Below are 22370 nucleotides of genomic sequence, written 5' to 3' on the forward strand. Positions count from 1 at the left end.
TCTAAGTCGTTTCAAAGATTCAAATGTGTCCAGTACCATATTTGAAATTTTACTGAATTAATCTGCTGGAGATCTGTCAAAACATTCATTATCATTCAGATGGTCCATTCTGCCACTACACAAGTAAAACTTGCACACACATGCGGGTGTCTCTAAATTTAATTTAGGTACTTGTAACATGTGTAAATGTTGAGTTCTGCTTAACCCGAGGCTAGAGGGCGTGGATGGTAGCTTGCATTTCCACTACCGTCCTTGAACAGGCTCAATCAAACCGACCTGCAACATTTTCATTCATGTCGTGTTGGACGACCTGTGGTTTTCCACTTTTTCTATTTAACTGATCTTAGTTTCGCATGTAACAACTCAGTCATAGGTTGTTAACAAATTTGGAGAAGACGGCATGCGATGTGGGTTACTGCAAGTTATCAGTCAACTTTTAGGAGTAAAAACGGAATGTTCATGAATACAATACTAACACTTTTTTCATGTAATGGAACAATGCTTGGTTTAAAAATAAGATTGAGCAGCTGGACAAATACTGTACTTTGACTTTCTCTACTCTTTTGTGGGCAGGGAGCAAATTCAGTATTTCTTTCTTAGTCCTTGCACAATATTCATACATAGTTACAACTTTTTCCACATACGTAGCAGAAAATAGGTCACAAGATCTTGATAAGCCATTGTCTAAATAAACGATGCTAAGAAAAACATTTTAAAAAGACCTCGTAATTTTGGTCTCTTCAACGGTCAGTATTTGCTTTCATGAAGGAGAACAAAAAAATAACTAAGCAGAAAAATCTATAATGGTTTTAATAAGAATTCTGTCATAGAAATAAATAATCTTCTGAAAAAGTGAGCAACGCAATATATCACAATGTTTTAACATACATGTGCAAAGCCAACATGTGTTTTATCACAGACATTATCAAAATAACAAGACTAATCCAAATTAAAAATTCTCATAAAACATGCAGCCCCTGTTTAGTAGTCATAGGTCTCTTCTTTTTTTTTTCGAAAAATCTGTCTTGTTGAAATCATAATTCTGCAAAAAAATTGTTCTTTCGCCCATTCAATGAGTCTACAAATAAAATATCAAATGCAGTGAATTAGTCTTAAGCAACAAATAATTTAAATATTATCCTGATCTTATTTATATAATGAATACATTTATGAATTAACAATAAATATCAAAGTGTTTTCCTTACATGCTCCTTGCGTATCTCCCGTCAATATGATAAAATGAGCCGCACCATGAGAAAACCAACATAGTGCATTTGCGACCAGCATGGATGCGCAGTCTGGTCAGGGTCCATGCTGTTCGCTTTCAAAGCCTATTGCAGTTAGAGAAACCGTTAGCGAACAACATGGATCCTGACCAGACTGCGCGGATGAGCAGGCTGGTCTGGATCCATGCTGGTCACAAATGCACTATGTTGGTTTTCTCATGGTGCGACTCAAATAATGATGCTTACAAATATGAGTAAAAAAAACTTAAAAGATAAGCAAAGTTGTCACGTATTAGTGATTCGTTTCTTTAAAAAATGTAACAGGTTAAAAATTGAACAATGTGTGACTACTGCACGTACAAGAACGGCCGGTGGCTTAAAAGTTTTAATAACGAAAACTACAATTACTGTGATAATAATTTTTTTTTGGAAATTTGATAAGATAACAAACAATTTGATAAATAGAATTGTTAGTTTTTTGTTAATATAGATACAAAGTTAGAAAAACATAAAAATTATTCCAGTCTGTTAAAATTAAAGCACTGCTTGCTTTTCGGATTAAGGATCAAATATATATACTTAACGAACATTGCTACGCAAAATGTGCTTTATATTCTTAATACTTATTTTCATAATTTACATTTATTTCTATAAAGTTACCCTGAAATGTGAAAGTCAAATAAATGAATCAAAGATGTGCGTTATAATTGGCGGCGCAGCTGGCGACAGTGCGGATGTTAGCGCGACCTTTGGTATAAAATGTTACAGAAAAAAAACATTGGAGTTCCACACTTTTATCATTCAAAAATCGAAAAATATCCAATTGTTATAGTCTTGCCTAAATGATGGTAACACCAGACAGACAGGGGTTTCCTTGTCAACGGAATCAACAGAAGCAATATAAATTTAACAGTTTCCGACATAATGAACTTAAAATATAAAAGTAACACAAACTTAGTCTGATCTAAGACAATGTAATAGGATAAACTAGAGCTATCACTAAAGGTGATGAATGTACCCCTCGCATGCCCTGACACAGTACATTGCAATTTGACGCACACAAGATTGCATAATTATGCGGACTGTATGTATATAGACTGTATGTATACAGTATAGTAACAAAAGAACAAAGTCCTATAACTACGCAGAATATTTATCTAAAAGAACGTAACATGCACCTTGCACAACTAGGGTTGGTACTGATCACTTGTGTGAAGTTTAATCAAATTGTGTGCAAGGGTTCGGAAGACTATGCGCGCACAAGATTGCATATGCAGATTGTATGTACAGAGTATGTTTAACAAGAAACAAAGTCCCATAACTCTGCAATTTTTGTTGTTGAAAGAACCTAACATGCCCCATGCACAACTACTGTTGTTACTGATCACTTGTGTGAAGTTTCATTAAATTGTGTCAAGGGGATGAGGAGAGATGGTGTGCACAAGATAGTGTCTATATATATAGTATAGTAACAAAAAACAAAGTCATGTAACTCTGCAATTTTTTTTTCTGACAGAACCTAACATGTCCCATGCACAACTACTGTTGTTACTGATCACTTGTGTGAAGTTTCATTAAATTGTATCAAGGGGATGAGGAGAGATGATGTGTACAAGATTGTGTTTATATATATAGTATAGTAACAAAAAAACAAAGTCCCATAACTCTGCAATTTTTTTTCTGAAAGAACCTAACATGCCCCATGCACAACTACTGTTGTTACTGACCATTTGTGTGAAGTTTCATTAAATTGTGTCAAGGGGATGAGGAGAGATGGTGCGCACAAGATTGTGTCTACGGACAGACAGACGGACAGACGGACGCACGGACAGACAACCTGAAACCAGTATACCCCCCCCCCCCTTACAACTTTGTTGTCGGGGGGTACAATAAAAGAAATGCTGTAAAAAATGAACTTAATAAAACAAAAGCACGGTTTAGCTACACAAAGAAATTCATAGCATAAACATTTTAATTAAAGTGGCATTATGCGCATCTTATTGCACATTAATGGTTTTGGTGAATGTTTTATAAAAGCAATTTTGGGTTGCTGTGCATGTAAATGTGCCAAATTAACGATAATGTCGCATAAATATTTGAAGTTGCAATTATGATGCCTCAAAAATAAAGAAATCGGACTAATAAAATAATAGTTCTTTTCTTCAATCTTCTATGCAGTGATCTGTCTTACCTATAGGTAGAGATTTCTGAAGTTGAAGGGAAGAAACTTCTGCGTGCAGTTTGCCTTTTCTAAAAAAGACTGCATAGTCAAAATAAGAAAAGTCATATTTGGAAAGTTATCATTACGTACTGGTAAAGGGGAGAGTTTGGTAAACTCGGTTAAAAGCTATAATTTCTTCCACCCTTTTTACACACACATCTATTTCAGCTGGAGTTTTACTTTAAAAATGCGCAAAATTCCACTTTAACATGTAACTAAACATGAAAGAGGTAAATTCTTAACATGATTGCGTAAGACTGGATGAAACATGACATTCACAACTAACTACACAGAAAACTTATACATAATCATGTTTTAACATCATCTAGAAATGTTCTATGGAAGTATAACAAAAATAATTTAAAACAGATATAGTCAAACGAATCCGTCAAAACATTAGATGAGGTAGCATTACTATTCTACAGAATGAAAGCGACCCATAATTAACATACCAAAGTCATAAGGTATAGTTTAATCGAAGCTGCAGTATCGTCCTTCTTTCGCTGTTTATTGTTGTATTGCCCTTTTTTGTTTAGTAGGAAAGGATGTTCTTTATAGATAGTTAGTGGGTTTTTCTGTTGTTTTCCTTGTAACTGGTGGGTTAGGCTTTTTAATTCTACATTGTATTCGCAGCTACAAAATAGCTTGATGCATGAATAAGTAGTAGAAATAAAGCACAGTCGAATTCGCTAAAAAATGAAAAATCGTTAGATTCAAAGTCACCTTTCCGAAAAAGATTACGCATCTGGTAATAGTATGATTTTATCTACAAAATCCAGAATTTACACTGTTACAATATCCGTCAACCTTGTTATTATATGTTGAATGCACTATCCATTTAACTCATTTTCCAAAATGGACTGTCCTATAAATTTTATAAAACTAAAGACAGCTTCCTCGCTTAGCACGTCGTATTTCGAGGAATGTTTTAGGGCTGGGATTTGTTCAACAAAGGTTCGTAAGCTCCGTCCTATGTTCTCTCCAAAACCTTGAGTTTTGCAACTCACTATCTTTCATAGGCTACAATATATCGAATAAAAAGTGCGTCGAATCAATGTTTTGACGTACTTTTGATATTATTTTTATTCGTCTCAGTCCAAAAAGGCGCTTAACCCGAAGACTAACCAATTCCACCTATTGCCGTATATTATGTGCAACTTAATGTATATGCTTGTAACCGTAGTCTGAAAGGTAAACTTGACTGTACCATACACTTTGCATATTAAGGCTACTGTAAAATGATGGCATTTAAAAAATTTGATGACAGAATATATAACCCATACCAGCAAATCCATGTCCGACGTTTATCCTCTATGTGTATGTCCAAAGCAATGTGTAAATACTTTGAAATGAAAAGTAATAACGTGAAGAAAATGTCACATGGAAATGAACGTAACCCTGATGAAGATATTGCTCTAAATCTAAATCTGAACTAATTGTCCTTGGTCAACTTGACCTGATGTCCGTCTGGCGTATTTACCCATCGTCGTTCACCTGTTTGCGTGCTATACTCGTACACTCTGTTTGACCCTTGAAAAAAAATGAAAGAAAACTTTATAAGACCAAAGGAACAAATTTCAACAAAACAATGTTATGTCGCATAAAATTCTTTAAATATCCATCCCGGATTGAAACGCGACGAAATCAAACCAGCAATCTCGATTGTTCTCTTCAGGACATGAACACCACTTTTTCTGTGGCCAAGGAACAATCTGTCTTTGTCTTTTGTGTTTGGGTAAAACCTAGTGAATTTGCTTTTGTTTTTGACCGGAAAATACCCGAATACTTTACTGTTGTTTTCTAATTTATATTCATATATCCCAAACTTGTCGGAGATGGATAATTATCCCCTTAATAGCATTGAAAATGCAAACAATATATGACTGATATAAAACTACTAACCTGGATCAATTGCACGGCCATCGAAAACCCTGTTTATCACCATGTAGTTTGCATTATCTGTAGGTAAATCTGGCCCATCCTTGGCATTGGTTTCTGGTCGTGGAGGCCTCTGTGCCGGGGGTCGAACAGGAGCTAATCGACGCGGTGCTTGAACATTTTCTGTTTGAACCGGGCTACTAGAACGAAGTTTCTCTGGTTTTTTAACCAGCATTGGACCATTCATATCAGTATCGAAAAGGTTCACGTCTTTAGGTCTTTCTATAGACTTGTTGCCAACTTGAAATGGTACTTTCTTTGTCTGTAAAATTATTCAAATCAGTTCTGTAGGCGGATTAACAATTACTTTAACAACTGGTAGTAATAAGAACAATTTTATCAGAAAACAAACTTTAAACTAATTATTTTATGTAAGTTGTGACATATAGACACTTGAAAGAAACTATTTTCAAGTCACCAATCAAGCCTTTCGCAATACGTTGTAGCTTGTTTCTTTGGTTCGATGTAGTTGGACATTAATTATGCAGGCGAGCTGAGTAGTGCCACTCTCACTAACTAGCGTCACACGACTTGTGTGTTCAAGGATCATACAATGCATGTGCGTTTTTGTAAGGCGTATAGTTTCTTGCTTTGCCTGAATGCAAATTACAGGTTATCTAAACAAAATGCAGTCTGGAATATTTCCATCTACTGATTTCTAGAAAACGATGGCATTTATTAATTAATTTATAGACAAAATCAGCGAACTTTTATCAAAGAAAGACATTTCAAGAAGCACAGTATTACTGGCTGAAATATTTGAAACAAGCAAATTCAGGGAATTTATCCGCCACCGAATAGGTTGTTGTGTGAATGAGATAACTATATTTTGAAAGATATTTAATTTAATATCCAAATATACAAAAGGACCGTGCAATGATATGTTGGTTCCTATTTTTTACAAAAACAAAGGGGGGAAACTCTGCCCTGTGGGGATCTATCCCTTATTTACCAAATCAAGTGCAAAATGTCTGCCTTTACTGGTTCAAGGGGAATTACACAACAAGTAAGCAAAGTTCATGGGCTAATAATCATTATTTCAGGTTTTGTGATTCTAGTTAAAATACTTCTTTATTAAATTATAAGCACTTTAACTTTTTTGTTTTCAAAATCAAGGGGAAATCTCTGCTTTTACTAGGTCATTGGAGATAATACATCATGTTAGCAAAGGTCTTCGCTCATTGATAATTATGTGAAGTTTGTAGAGTCAATTGAAGATAATTTTTTAATTATAGACATTTTCATTCGTTTTGCCAAATTGATTAAAACCTATGTTTTTACTTGGTCATGTGGGATAATATAATACGTGAGTAAAGGTCATATGCTAATTAATAATTATGTGAGGTTTAGTGATTTTTTCTTAAATACTTTTATAACAATAAGCTTTTTTCAAACAAATCAAGAGGAAAAACTCTGATTTTATTGGGTCTAGTAGAATAACACCATATCTAAGTAGGCCTAAGGGTCATGTGCTAATTAATAATTATGTGAAATTTGGTGATTCTAGCTTTTATACGTTTTGAATTATAAGCATTTTCAATTTCGGACGCACACACGGACAAACAGCCGGACGGACAACGCCAAAACAATATCACTCCGCCTTTTGCAGGGGATGATAACATTATTCCCAAGACAGATGAATAAAACACTTACAGCTGACGGCATGGGTAATGTAACTACAGGTGGAGGTAGATTCTGCTTGTCATACGGTTTTGGTGCTCTATCAGCTGCAAAAATATTAATCATCATGTCATTAAATATACAAATAAGTCAACAATCATGCTGAATAACATTTAGGTTATATAATTAATATCTTCATTTACACAGATTTAGATATAACATATCTGACACTAAGAATTACAAAAAGGGGCGACGACATTTTAAAGACCCACAAAGACCATTGCTTTTTGTAAGAATTCCACAAGCGTCCCAAAATTTTTTTTTTTTTTAAATAAATATCTATCTAAAGAAATCTGACAAAACTTCATTTTGTACAAAATAAGTATGGCCGGGTCGTAAAGAGAATTGAACATTTTGAATTTTTATTTCATTCGAGGTATCGGTTCATCAGTAAAGTTTGTCGAGAAACTTTGCACATTATCTCAGGATTGTAAACTGTCTGAAGAACTATTCATATTACGGTACTATAACGTTTTTTTTCGCCAGGTACTATTCTCTCGCTGGAATAGAACGCATAACCCGGACTGGAATGTTTTAACTTCTTGAAGCAAAAGTAGATATTACTTTAAGTTACTAGTAATTGCTTAACATGAAATATACCACGAAAAGGAACAAATATACGTTTGACCTGTATCAAGCATCGTATCTTTTTATGTTTATTTTAACTCTATATTTACCCTGTTGGTATACATTGTGTATGTATGATAATAGACTAACCATCTAAACATGATCAACATTCGGTCATGTTTGTTTGTATGATCGGGTGAAATAAAGAAATATATTGAAAACTGAAAAAAAAAAACTGAACATGATTTACCACTTTCTTTTTTCAATTGAGGAGAGAAACTATGAATTCACAGTTTAGTATCACATCACATTACAAGAAACACTATAACATAAAACACACACTGACAAATGAACTAACGTCACTACAACAGAAAATCAAAAGCAGCAATATCTGGCGGCTTTATCTCTTAAACACATTAAGAAAAAAATCACAAAGCACAAAACAATTCTGCAATATTTTTCACACATCAAAAAGGCTAATGCATGCATTTTACTGTAAGAACTTTGTGCAACGGATTGCCAAGATAAAACTAGCTAAGATCCTTTCCTTGCGCAATAGCTTACAATGCGCTGAAAACTTACAAGGAGTCATTTGTGGTCTTGAAGTCTCTGAAAATATGTTAGAACGTCTGCGTAAAACATAAACTATACATGAAAATACTTCTTGTAATTTAAACTTCTTTGAACATATCATAAAGTATTTTACGAAGATTAATAGAATAAATATCCTGATAATGTTTCGAATAATAAATTTCATTTTTTACACTTCATAAAAAAGACAGAAACCAAAATACAAAAGTTGTTGGTAAAACACATATGCCCCGGGACGGTCAGCAGGAGGTGACAAGTATGAATTTTCAGTCTTAAGTATACAGTGATCGTGGCCTTTGATCTAATGACCCAAAACCGCAACAAGTAATTTGATAACAAAAGCATGTATTTCAGAGAAGTTTTTCTACCGTATGTCCATGTATAAGAAACCCAGACCTTTGACCTTCTGTTCCTTAAAACAATGTGTCATCTACCGAACACAGATAATAATCCTGCGAAGTTTTAAAGACATCATAAGGTTGACCATTGAAGCGAAAACCCAAAACCAATAAGATCATTTTCTGATACACGCAAATTCTTTCCCTTATGGTAGATAAGCGCGAGCCTTGACAGCTATAGGCCCAAGAATTTTCCAGTTAAACCTTTCAGTCCAATAGGCTAACTTTAACTAGAGAAGCCTAGAATAACAGGTGTCAACTACAGCTCACAGGCAATTATAAGTTTACGGAGCTCGACCATCAAAGCTTGTCCACCAGTACATGATTGGAAATTGTTCACTTTTAGTCTTAGTCTAATTCCAACATCGACCTTTGACCAAAAACACAGTGAATCACCTGCTAATCACACACACAATCATTCTATGATGTTTGATGGTCGAAGACACAGTTCAAGCGTCTCAAAGTTACTATGACTTTTAACTTTGTCACATTTACCCAAAACGTTAAATGCCATATGATAATTGCATGTATATTCTAAGACTTTCGACTGATGTGGGTCTAAAGGGTATTAAGTAATAGATCAGAAAGCAAATGATTCACCGGCCAGCAGCTAGTTTACGAAGTTCGACAGTCTAGGACTAAGCGTTCTCAAGTTATTGATCGGATATCTTTTTCAGTATGGTGATCATTGTGACCTTGGTATTTGATGTACTGACTTTTGACATAGCAAAGAACAACGCAAAGATGCACAAAAACACAAATCCTACAATGATGAGAAAAGCGGTTGTAACAAAATAAAAGCTAGATTTATGTAATTTGCCCCCATGAAGTCACCTCATGATGCTCAATATGTATAACAAAGTTTTCAAAGCATTTGGCCAAGTAGTTTGAGAGAAACCTGTATACAATGAACAAGTTAGACTATACATTATTCATTCCTACCAATGTATTTTTGGTACTTTGTTATCAATCTTGGTGGGTATATTTGAAATTTATATACATATACACGTTAACATTTTTTCCTTAATTAGATAAAAAAATGTTCTGATGCAACCTGGTTTGTCGGACAGTCTCCATATTTTACAAAGAATGTTTAAACTGTGTGTTATTTTGCAATAAAATCACAGTTTGTAACAATTATTACATCATCTGCTATCCACAGTAAACAACGCATAAAGTTTGACGGCCGCAGACTCATTTTCAGTATGAAAGCCATCATGGACATGATATTTTACTAACTGACCTAATCATCGCAATGCGTCATTTAACGACCGCAGGCATAGGGTTTAAGCGTTTTCTAAGTATAGCTCGGTATCTTTTCTCAATTTTGAGGTCATTGCGACTTTGCCATTTGACATCATGACCCCAAAACAACTAGAGGTCATAAAATGATCTTAGACATAATTTTATGAAATATGAACACTGTGTGCCAAAATGCTCTCAAGCTTTTGACATGTAAGAAAATCGACATGACCTAAACAATATACCATCCTGCTTTAAAAACGAGTTCCATGTGTTTGTCAGTTAGCGATATGTAAATTAACGGTTAGTGTTGTTTTCATAAGAATAACATTGGAAAACTGCAATAGAACATTTTTGGAATTTGAAACATTGGTTGGAATTTCATCTAATCGAAGACTGTAAAATACACTATATACGTCTGGAATAAGTATTTTTGTATAATGTTTACAAGGAATGGTATTTAAATATAACTAACAACTTATCTTATCACACCGATGGAGATTTTAACAGCAAGAAAACTCCAAAACCAATTATTTCTAGTCTAACTTCTCGAACGGTACCAAGGTTTTACTTACTGTGAATCATGTTATTTTTAGAATGGAATTGATTCTTTGCCACTTTATCGCCCTCGTCGCTGTCGCCGACTTCCACTCGATTACTATGGGGACGACCACTATAATAAATTTATTTAAGTTCTTTGAAATTTACTGTATCTAGTTTTAATAACATAATACAGATTAACGTAGTTCCTTCTGCTTTTTTACTAATCTGTATGTAAAAATTGTACGCTGAACTTCATAGTTATTTTTGGAAGTAGATTAAAAACTCATTGCACGGTGATTCACTTTCCGGATTGTGAAACTTTTAAGAACGGTGTATCATTGTTATATAACTGTTACTTAATTTTACCTGGAGGGATTTCTCCATTTGTAGCAACAATAAACTACACCTATTACTAGCAGTATGAATACGACAGCGGCAATCACAGACACTGTAACTATTCCGGGTGTTGTTTTTATCCAGGGTGTTGAATCCTCCTCCGTCGAATCAGGGGTATACTTTTCAACTCTCGTTATAACAAATGAGCTCCAACCAATTCCTACAAATAGCAACGAAAGGTTAACGAACACTTCTCAAATTTACCACTAGGATTGTTTGATATTGGATGCAATTGTCAACAAACAAGTAAATTGTGGGCTTCAATGAAACTGTTAACGTGAAACAATATAACGCATTTTTCATTATTCAGACAAACGTCAAGCATATCCTATCAATTATCATTCAAAACGTTATTCAATATAAAACTATGTATCGCCATTTTTAAGATAAAATACTAGAACAATAAAGTCAGCTTATTTCATTACGTAGAATAGAACAGAATTCAAGCCCTTGGTGTGGTGAGAAAATTATATGTCTATACTGTATAAATTGTATGATCCTTCACAACAGAAAGAGGACATTGTTCTCGTTGTCAATTACCCACTAACAATGGTAGATTTTACGACCAATCTTCCTTGAAATATCAGTGTTTTACATGTTCAGAGCTACTTAGGTCCATAAATAGATTATGTTTGCAAATTCTTTGCTCCTTCGACTAAGTTCCCATTAAGAGACGTTGAGCCGACTTTGGAAGAAAGATAATTCGGGTTGATTACTTATTTATTAGCGCCTGTGAAATAGTTTTAACCAAAACTGAGAAATTAATGCACCTTTCTCTCCCACCATGTTTCCCAGAACATATAACATGTCGCTTGTTTGGACGTGTAGAACTCCAAAACGTCCCATGATGTGAAACTGTGTCTATATAGTCCATATTATGCAAACGCGATCAAACTAGAGCTATCCCTAAATGGTATTAATATATCCAGTTTCTGTTTGATACATGGGAAGTAAAATGTTGTAATTATGACCGTTGACCTTCAAGTGTGACCTTATCCTTCAATCTAAATATCACGGACTGTGCAACCTGCATGTCGTTTTTATGAGATTATGCTTTAAATATCCTTCCAGTGGTTAAACGTAATGGAGCGGACACAGATTTGTGTTATTTGACATTTGACCTCTAAGTGTGACACTGTCTTTGGATCTAGTGACCTGGATTGTGTGTTTTGCGAAACGTCTTGACAAGGTTGAAAAATCATGCTAGTTTTATGAAATTCATTTTAGTTGTTTAGAAGATATCGAGTGGATTGAAAATTGAGACATCATATTTATGACCTTTAAATGTGACCTTGACCTTGAACCTAGTGACCTCGGTTGTGCAATTCTACATGTCGTCTTGATGAGGTGAACGACTGATGCTCATTTATGAAACATCAATCAAACACAAATTTGAGCTATCTGACCTTTGACCTCTCTGTTTGACCTTTAACTTAGACAGAGCGACTTAGGCTGTGCACTCTGCATCTTTGTATGGCACTGACATTGGACCTACTGGCATTGAAGTCGTCCGTAAGATATTGATAACTGGTACTCATGTCATGAACATCTTGCAGTAGTTTAGAAGATATGGAGCGGAGAAAAAATTTAGCTTTGTGATATTTAACCTCTCAGTGTGACACTGACGTTAGACCTACTGACCGGATTGTGCACCCTGCATTTCATCTTAATGAGGTTACCAATTCATGCTAATTTTATGGAAACCCTTCCCGAGGTTGATAAGATATGAAGCTGACAAAAAATTAAATTATTTGTTCTTTGAGCTCCAAGTGTGTCCTTGAACTACAGCAAACCGACCTCGGTCGACGGTTGTACACTCTGCACGTCGTCTTGATAAGTTATATATTTCGTTGCATGAAACGAAACCAATCTTCCAAGTGGTTTAGAATACGACACGAAATCAAGCTTTTTGATCTTTGACCACCAAGTGACCTTGACTTTTGACCAAGTGACCTGGGTTGTGTGCTCTGCACGATGGGCAACTTTTATGAACATCTTTCCAGCGGTTAAGGTGTACAGCAGACACGAATATGGACGGACCAATGGATGGACATGAGCGACTCCTATATAGCTCCATAAAACTTATATCATTCCGCGAATAGACAAATAGAACCGGACACCGTTTGTTGGACTACTTATGGTGTTATAAAATATAGTAACATATTTCTTTGTATTACGTTTACATCCTTGATCACCCTCTTAGCGCGTAAACGTAGATATCCGTTATATTTGGGTATTGAAATAAAAAAGAATTTTATTAATCAATTGATATAGTGAAACATGAGTCTGTCCTCTGGGGTTCTGGGAACATTTTTCTAACATTAACTATTATTAGAAAATGACCGGTGTTCAATTTATTTAGAAACTTTAAAGACGTATATTACTTATAGAAAGCAAATTTATCACTGTTGATTTATAGATATGGCTTTCCTACATGTACAACGACTTAGTCAGAGGACTCAAAACAAGGTATATCACAGACAAAACAAATGTAGTAGAGATAACAGCATTAATATGCTACTGATACTTGGTTTAGATATCTGTCTGCAAAGTAAAATTAAACAAGTGAATGAAGTATTGCCATGCAATACAAAGTCCCCTACTGGAAGGCACCTAATTTTTTCTACTGCAGTATAACATGATGAACTGATATCTGTCAATGATGTATAAACAATTTTGTACTACATATACAATATGTTATAACATTATAACAACACACTTGGATTAAAATGTGCATATATAAAAACCCACAGTTGTTTTCATATTGAATTTTTTGGGCTGATTATAAAAATGTTATCATGTAAGTTATTTATAGTAACAACAAAGGGAAATTAATCTTTAAAAAAAAAAAAAAAAAAAAAAAAATAATAATAATAATAATAACATAAGTCCACAAGAAACTCTTACCAGGTAGAGATAGGTCAAAATACACCTAAAAATTGGATGTAACATGCATGCTGTACCACAGAAAAGTGGTCTCGATTTTTCTCTACCGCCAGAAATAAAAAAGTTACAATAAAATCTATTTATAGTAACAACAAAGGGATGTAATTCTAAAAACAAGGGTGCCTCATGGTGTTGAACATTTGGTCCAAGTTACATCAAAATCCTCCATGCATGAAGAAGAAATGTCCGTACAAAGTCATTCTTGAATTTGACCTTTGACCTTAAATATGACCTTGACCTTAGAGCTAGGGACCTGGTTCTTGCGCATGACATGTTGTCTCATCCAGGGGAATATTTGTGCCAACTGATATCTAAATCCTGCTTTGCATGACAAAGTTATAGACCGGACAGGAAAAAAATCCTCTTGACCTTTGATCTCAAAGTGTGACCTTGACCTTTAAGCTAGGGTACTGGGTTTGCGCATGACACATCGTCTCATCATGGGAAACATTTGTGCCAAGTAATATTAAAATCCCTTCATGGATGGCAGAGTTATGGACGGGACAGGAAAAAAACTCTGTTGACCTTTGACACCCAATTGTGACCTTGGCCTTTGAGCTAGGGGTCCGGGATTTGCGCATGACACGTCGTCTCATCATGGGGAACACTTGTGCTAAGTGATATTAAAATCCCTTAATGAATGTCAGAGTTATGGACCGGACACGAAACAGACCCTGTTCATGCTATGTTAACATTTGACTGCTAAGTGTGACCTTTACCTTTAAGCTAGGGGTCTGAAAGTTGTGCATGACACATCGTCTTATTATGAGGTACATTTGTGCCAAGTAATATTAAAATCCCTTCATAGATGGGAGAGTTATGGACCGGACAGGAAAAAAGCCTTGTTGACCTTTGACCTCCAATTGTGACCTTGACCTTTAAGTTAGGGGTCCAGGTTTTGCGCATGACACGTCGTCTCCTCATGGGGAACATTTGTGCCAAGTAATATTAAAATCTCTTCATGGATGGGAGAGTTATGGACCGGACAGGAAAAAAGCCCTGTTGACCTTTGACCTCCAATTGTGACCTTGACCTTTGAGCTAGGGGTCCGGGATTTGTGCATGACACATCATCTCATCATGGGGAACATTTGTGCCAAGTAATACTAAAGTTCCTTCAAAGATGGGAGAGTTGTGGACCGGACAGGAAAAAAGCCCTGTTGACCTTTGACCTCCTATTGTGACCTTGACCTTTGAGCTACGAGTCCGGGTTTTGCGCATGACACGTCGTCTCATCATGGGGAACATTTGTGCCAAGTAATATTAAAATCCCTTCATGGATGACAGAGTTATGGACCGGACACGAAATTGCGGACGGACGGAATGACGGAATGACAGAATGACAGAATGACGGAAAGACGGAATGACGGAAAGACGGAATGACGGAAAAGAGCATTCCTATAGTCCCCAAAACTGGTTTTCAACCAGTAGGGGACTAATAAATTCGTACCTGTTATGACGCCGGCAGGTGTACCGGCATCATCAGCAGCAGTAATAGCATAAGCTTCGTTCATAGTTAGGAATTCTTTATCTGTATTCAACTCAGATTCTTCATTTGTATCGTTGTTATTACTGATTACATACACACGTACAATACAAGATCTGTAAAAGACATAAGAAACAAAAAAATGCCAATACAAGATATTTAAATGTCTTACAGCTGCACGCTAATTAAAATTCACCAGTTGGGTATTGTCTTTCTTTGATCAACAAAACCACAAGTTTACAAAATATTTGCTCCGTTGAGATGTAACGGAGTATCTCAGTGAAATTCCGCATGCAGCAAATAACAGTGGCAAACAGACCAGTAGCAAAAATCCAAATGTCTAAGAGGACAGATTTAGCCCGGCAGTCTTTAGTGTAATGAAGAAAGAACATAATTATGTCATTTCGTCATTACATGATCAATTTTCTACGTCATCTGAAAATTCAAAACTCGCCAGGAACACATCTCAATTTGCAAAGCAATACTAATAATTCAGTGAAAAACACATCTGATGTACTGAAAATGCTAGAAGACATAACCATAACATATGAACGTTCAATTTTTAATATGACCACAACGTTGCCTGATGTCACGTAACTTTGACAGCATAGCATGGAGATTTCGACCTTTGCTAAACGAATCAAATGTTATCTACATAAATGCAGGTCGGGACGTTGTTGACATTATAAATAAAAAAACAGAACTTACGAGGCTGTTTGTTCTGCAACACACCATCTTTTCGCCAGAGATTGTGTGTATGTTTGTTGGTAAACCGTGGTTAGCTGATTAAGGAAACTTGTCTCCATTCCAAGGTATGTATTCTTACTAATGTCCATGTAGTAATTAAGTATAACAGCTGAAGGATCATATGTGTCTATTCGTATAGTTGCTCCTGTTGCTGAACTGAGACTACCACCGTCTCTAGCAGCAGCATACATCTTGTAACCAACGCCGGCTACCGCATTCGCAATCAAAGTGATATCACCTGTTAAATAATTTCGCATTCAGTTAATAATGCCGTTCATAATTTTTAACTACAACCACAATAGGCATTTCTTGTACTACCAACAAAATATAATCATATGATTTGTGTCATTTGTATCTTTTTTCTATGTTTTAGTGCAAGGATATGAAAACTGTTTAAAGTTTTACCTGTCGATGAGCCCAATGAGAACAAGTGGGGATTGTTATTTTGTGTCACGTAATAGGTAATATCTGCATTCACTCCTTCGTCTCTATCTGTCGCTTCAATTGTGGTAACCGTCTGTTGACAGTTGTCGTTGTAAGCAATTTCAGAATTGTAAAACGTTGGTGAGAACACTGGAAGATTATCATTTTCATCTCCAATAGTGATTTCTATAGAAGTTGTAAAAGACAATGGTGGTGTTCCTTGATCAGTCGCGGTTAAGACAAAGTTTATATTTTGGTAGGTTTCTCTGTCTATGGGGGATTTTACGTAGAGAATAAAATCTGTGGAACTAGCGTTGATATAAAAATCTCCTGTGGAATCAGCGATAGACAGTAGAATGTCTTCATTTACACCAGCATCTAAATCTGATATAACAACAGTTAAAATGCTGGTTCCAGCAGGTTGATTCTCTGTTGTTGTCGCAGTGTATAATGTTTGACTGAAAGAGGGAATATTATCATTGTAATCGGTAATCGATATCAACACAGTAACATTAGATGCCAAAGTGTCAGTTCCACCATCTAATGCACGAACGATAAATTCATAAACGGCCTGTGTCTCACGGTCAAGACTGCCCGCAGTTTCAATTACTCCTGTTGACGCATCCAAAGTAAATTTCGAACTGTCACCTTGAAGAGTATATGCAATAACATATGTTACCGCACCGTTAACTCCAGTATCAAGATCAGTTGCAATGACTGTGTCCACATAAGTTCCAACTGGTACTTCCTCAGACACACTGAAACTATAGGTAGTGGTTGGATCAGGTTGAAATATTGGATAATTATCATTGATATCACTGATTGTAACGGTAGCTGTTACTGTTGCACTTTGAGCTGGAGTGCCATTATCAACTACTGATACTTCTAGAAGATACTCATCCGTCCTTTCTCGATCTAATGAATTTTGAACTTGAATAATTCCAGATCCGCTGTCGATATGGAAATCATTACCTGTATTACCGCTGGTAATACTGAAGGTTAACACACTATTTTCGTTTTCATCATCATCCGTCACGATAATAGTAAACACTATGAAGTTAATGGCGGTGTCTTCAGGAATACTAGTGTCATATGAACCTGCTACAACCGGAGGATTGTCATTTTCATCTGTAATCAAAATAGTGTATGAAGCAGTACCGGTGTTCTGGGATGGTGTGGTCCCTTGATCTGTAGCCAATATTGTCAATGTGTAACTGAAAATAGGTTAAAAATATAAGCTGAGATATTGTCATTTTCGCATAACTTTATAATCAATTATTTTAAAGGTACATGTACTTGAAAGTTCTCTTTCAAAAAGTTTTAATATAATTGTAGATAAAGAGTTGTAAGACTCACCTGGCGGTATCCTCTCTATCAAGCGCATTCATTACTGTAATTGCTCCGCTTGCACTATCAATTGCAAACTTATTTGACGTCGGTGAAAGTGAATAAACAATAACATTATTGTTATTTGCGCTAGAATCGGCATCCGTCGCAGCAGCTGTAGCTACAGTTGTTCCAACAGATGTTGATTCCGATACTGAAGTAGCGACATTGTCTGCTTGAAAATCTGGTGTATTATCGTTCAAATCTATTACTGTAATCTTCACTAAACAAGTAGATGATAGGGCGGGGGTTCCTCCGTCTACTGCTTTGACAACTAAATCATATGACGTTAAAGTTTCATAGTCTATTGCAGCATTTGTCGTAATGAGTCCGGAAGAACTACCTATGACAAAAAGAGTTGCCCCAGTTCCCGATTCAATAGAATATGTGACAGCACCATTTGTGCCAGAGTCATCATCAGTTGCAGTAACTGTGATAGTCGATGTCGACGTTACTACGTTCTCATCAAGATTCGTAGTATATGTATTTAGTGTGAAAGTAGGAGTTTCGTCATTTTCGTCTGTCACATCCACTGTTAATGTCATTGTTGCTGTTTGAGTATCAGCTGTGTTTTGTTGTTCTGTATCTTCGACTTCCATAACGAGGATGTACTGACTAACTGTTTCGTAATCTAAAGCATTTGCCACTCTCACAGTCCCATCAAATAAATCAACCGAAAATGCGTTGTTTGTATTACCGGAGATCATATAATACCGTAGAACTGCAAAGTCCCCAGTGTCAGAATCTGAAGCTGCGGCTAGATAAATACTGTTTCCGATTGCTTCCGTCTCCGATAGTGTAACTGTATCAGTTGATACTGAAAAAGTAGGCGCATGTTCATTAACTGCGACGACCTGAATTGTGACGATAGTGAATGAGCTTAAAACAGGCGATCCTTGATCTTCAACTTTAATCGTCAGAATATATATAGACTGTGTGTTTGCATCAACATTGCCGTCAAGTGTTATCCAACCGGTACTACTGCCGATCCCAAATGGATTTCCTGTGTTTCCGCCAGTGATAGAATACTGAAGACCAGCTGTTCCTGCTGTCCCATCGTCATCATCTGTCGCTAAAACCTGGATAACACTCGCCCCGGTTGCCGCATTCTCGTTAACAGTAACAGCGTACGATGACGGATTTATTTCGGGATAATTGTCATTTATGTCATTAATTGTTATTACAAAAGTGTTTTCAGCGGACCTCTCATCAGCGTCACCGCTAAGCATATCGCTAGCAGTAACGGTAAGGGAGTATGATGCAGTGTTTTCTCGATCTAGCTGTCCAGCAATTACTATCCATCCCGTCGCCGGATCGATTGAAAAATGACCTGCGGAATTTCCAGATTTGATTCCGTAACGAATATCTCCATGTGTCGATCCAGTATCAGCGTCAGTGGCTGAAATGCGGACAACCTGGTAGCTGCTGTTCTCATCTTCGTTTACAGCTGTATCGTATGGTGTACTCTGAAATGATGGTGTGTTTTCATTCACTGGATCAACGTAAATTAACATGGTTATGCTCGTCACCAAATTAGTTGCGCCCTGATCATCCACATCGACAGTCAGTGTGTAGCTTGTCGTTGTCTCGTAATCTAGCAAGGCCTGTAGAGTGAGAACCCCTGTACCAGTGTTTATCTGGAACTTGTTTTCACCATTACCGCTTGCGATGCCATACTGAAGAGTTGGTGATGCAACGATGTCTAGATCTGAGCAGACAGGGGAAACTAATGTAGTTCCGGTTGAAGTGTCTTCTGCGAATGTAACAGAGTAGGTCGTAGCATCACAGTTAGGATAATTATCGTTCTCATCGGATATTGTAATAACGATACTGGTAGTTGCTGTTAAAGCAGACGTTATTCCGTCTGCAACTTCGATGGTTAGAGTATAGGATGCTGTCAATGGATCATCTCTGTCAATACTCGCTTGTGTTTGAATAATACCACTTGACGTCCCAATCTTGAATTTACCATCCCCGTTACCGGCCGTTATACTAAATATGAAGGAAGTTTCCGAAACATCGGAGTCAGTTGCGTTTATATCATAAATTACACTTCCAATTACAATATTTTCGTTTATGGTAACGGTGTATGGTCCAGTTGGGTTATAAGCAGGTGTATTGTCATTCACATCTACAAGGGTAATTCTGACAGTAACATCAGTGGTATATGTTCCATCCGTGGCTTGAACGGTAACATCAAAACTTGCTTGAGTTTCTATGTCTAAAATTGCATTTGTTGTGACTAAACCAGAGTTAGGATCAACAGCGAATTCAGTATGCCCAGAGGTGATGGAATATGTAAGTGTGTTACCCACAGTGGAATCACTATCAGAGCAAGCTACTGTTGCTACCGAGGTGCCGCTCGTTACATCTTCGTTGACTGACCCCGTAAACAGGGCAGCTGTACAAATTGGTTCATTATCGTTTATGTCGTTAACAGCAATGGATACGGTTGTAGTCCCTGTACGGAATGTTGCTTCCTTATCTACTGCATGTATGACTAACGTGTAAACGGTAGTTGTTTCATAATCCAGCGATGCGACAAGCTTAAGGTCACCTGTAGACTTGTCCATTGCAAACTTGCTGTCGCCATTTCCGCTGAATATGCTGTACGAAACAGAACCTGGAAAGACAGTGTCGATAAGATATAACGAGTGTACATTTTACTTTTTTGCAACTATAAGTACCTGTTGAAAATGTTTTTTTTAAATCCGTGTCATCTGAACTAAAATATTCTTTTCGTAAATTCACAGCAGTTCAGTAGAACAAATGCAAGTGTTTAGATTGTACATAATTCAAAAAGGGTTTCGCAGTCATACTCATACCGTCCGAAAGATGAGTTAAATAAAGTGTAAACATACATTGAGAATATTTTTTTTGGTTTTTCTAAGATGACAAAGAAAACGCTACATAAGTCTGAAGAAGTAAAACAAAATATACATTACGGGGCTGGATTTTTAAAGGACCCTGCACATCATTAGGTACAAATAGAGTATTACATACCTTAGTAGCTTCATTTGACAATGGTCAGTTATGTTGTATCTCATTTTTAAGTTAAAGTGCAGTCTAAAATATGTACATAATTAGGTTATATATTCTTTCTAATTTTTTTAAAATAAAATGTATAACCCCTTTTGTAAATAAAATTTCATAGAACGTTACGCGTCACCTTAAAGAGTATAAAAACTGTAATTGTATTTTTTTAAATATCTGAAAATTTATCAAATATATTTGAGATGTGCTGTTTTTGTGATTTTTGGAATTTGGGGTTACGTAAATAACGCTTTTCTGCAACCTTCCATACTATAGTTATTGTTACATCATACATACTTTAAGCTTTACATGTATCTGATAAAAAAAATGGCATGTTTATTTTATACGGTTTTTAAGTCAAAGATAGCGTTACAAATTTTAAAACATATCCACTTTTCGCACTATAAATCCACTTTAGGATTATCCTTACTCTTCGACTCGCAAATGATTATGCTACTACCCACGGCTGTCAGCCTTGTAAGACATGATTATCTAGAACACATTTCATTCCCTTTACAAAGAAACACATCATATAGGTGGGTTTCTTCGTGATAAGACACAAAGATAGAAAAAAATAAAGAAGAAAACAAAAATATGTTGTGACCGAGTTGTGATCTGAAGATATAAATAAGCTATTTCATATTCAATATTGTAAGATGTGTAAAAAAAATAACAAGACGTATAAATGATACTGTATTATTAATAACAAAATAAATGTGAGTAAATAGAAATTAATTTGAAAAACAGGAGCTTTCTAATGCCTGAAATCATTTGGTCAAGTAATTCCTGAGAAACATGTTTACGTGCAAATTTGTCACAAATTTCCAATGTTAAAAAGGGGCATAACTTTGACAAAACAAAAGCTACAATTATGCAACCTGATATATGAGATCAACTTATGATGCCAAAGACGTATGCAGAACCTGAAAACATTTGGTCAAGTAATTCCTGAGAAACATGTTTACATGCGAAACTGTCCTAAAATTATATGTTAAAAAGGGTCATAATTTTAATATAAAAAACTAATTATGCAACTTGCCCTGTGGGGTCAACTCATGATATCGAAGACATGTGTGAAGTTTTATTTATTTTGCTTTTTCTTGTATAATTACTGCCTTACATTACATAAAAAGGATATTGAAACAAAGAACAAACCTGCTAATCCTTTATCACTGTCAGTCGCAGCAACAGTTCCAACAACAGTCCCTATAGCTATATTCTCATCCTGGTTGAAGTTGTATGGATCAAGTGCAAACACTGGATCATTATCATTTACATCTGTACAATTATATAAATATACTTTAGAATTAATAGGCAGAGATACAAAATAATAAAGGTACAAGATGTGGCTTTCGAAAAAAATGCATGTCTCCCCATATCCCTTCATTTAAACGAGATGGTCATATTTTTAATGCAAGATCTTTGTTTTCGCCGAAAAGGCATCATTGAATTTACCTCGTTAGATATTTGCGAATTAGGTTAATACTTCATTTTACTTCGTGTGTATGATGGGGATTTCTTCAGCTATTCAGTGATATAAAACTCAAA

The 22370-nt window shown here is 35.9% G+C and overlaps 1 protein-coding gene across 1 annotated transcript in view; it reads right to left on the reverse strand.

Annotated features, from left to right (window-relative positions):
* Window positions 1-793: 793 nt before the first annotated feature.
* LOC123530447 (cadherin-23-like) overlaps window positions 794-22370 on the reverse strand; it is a 43345-nt gene continuing 21768 nt past the window's right edge. The window contains exons 18-27 of the mRNA XM_053521445.1: window positions 21978-22100; window positions 17760-20412; window positions 16386-17617; window positions 15942-16218; window positions 15198-15349; window positions 10773-10962; window positions 10439-10536; window positions 7039-7112; window positions 5350-5647; window positions 794-4977 (exon numbers count right to left, since the gene is read on the reverse strand). Of these exons, the coding sequence (XP_053377420.1) occupies window positions 4880-4977; window positions 5350-5647; window positions 7039-7112; window positions 10439-10536; window positions 10773-10962; window positions 15198-15349; window positions 15942-16218; window positions 16386-17617; window positions 17760-20412; window positions 21978-22100 (5195 nt within the window). The 3' untranslated portion in view covers window positions 794-4879. The remainder of the gene's footprint in view (window positions 4978-5349; window positions 5648-7038; window positions 7113-10438; window positions 10537-10772; window positions 10963-15197; window positions 15350-15941; window positions 16219-16385; window positions 17618-17759; window positions 20413-21977; window positions 22101-22370) is intronic.

The sequence above is a fragment of the Mercenaria mercenaria genome, chromosome 13, assembly GCF_021730395.1.
Source record: "Mercenaria mercenaria strain notata chromosome 13, MADL_Memer_1, whole genome shotgun sequence".
NCBI lineage: Eukaryota > Metazoa > Mollusca > Bivalvia > Venerida > Veneridae > Mercenaria > Mercenaria mercenaria.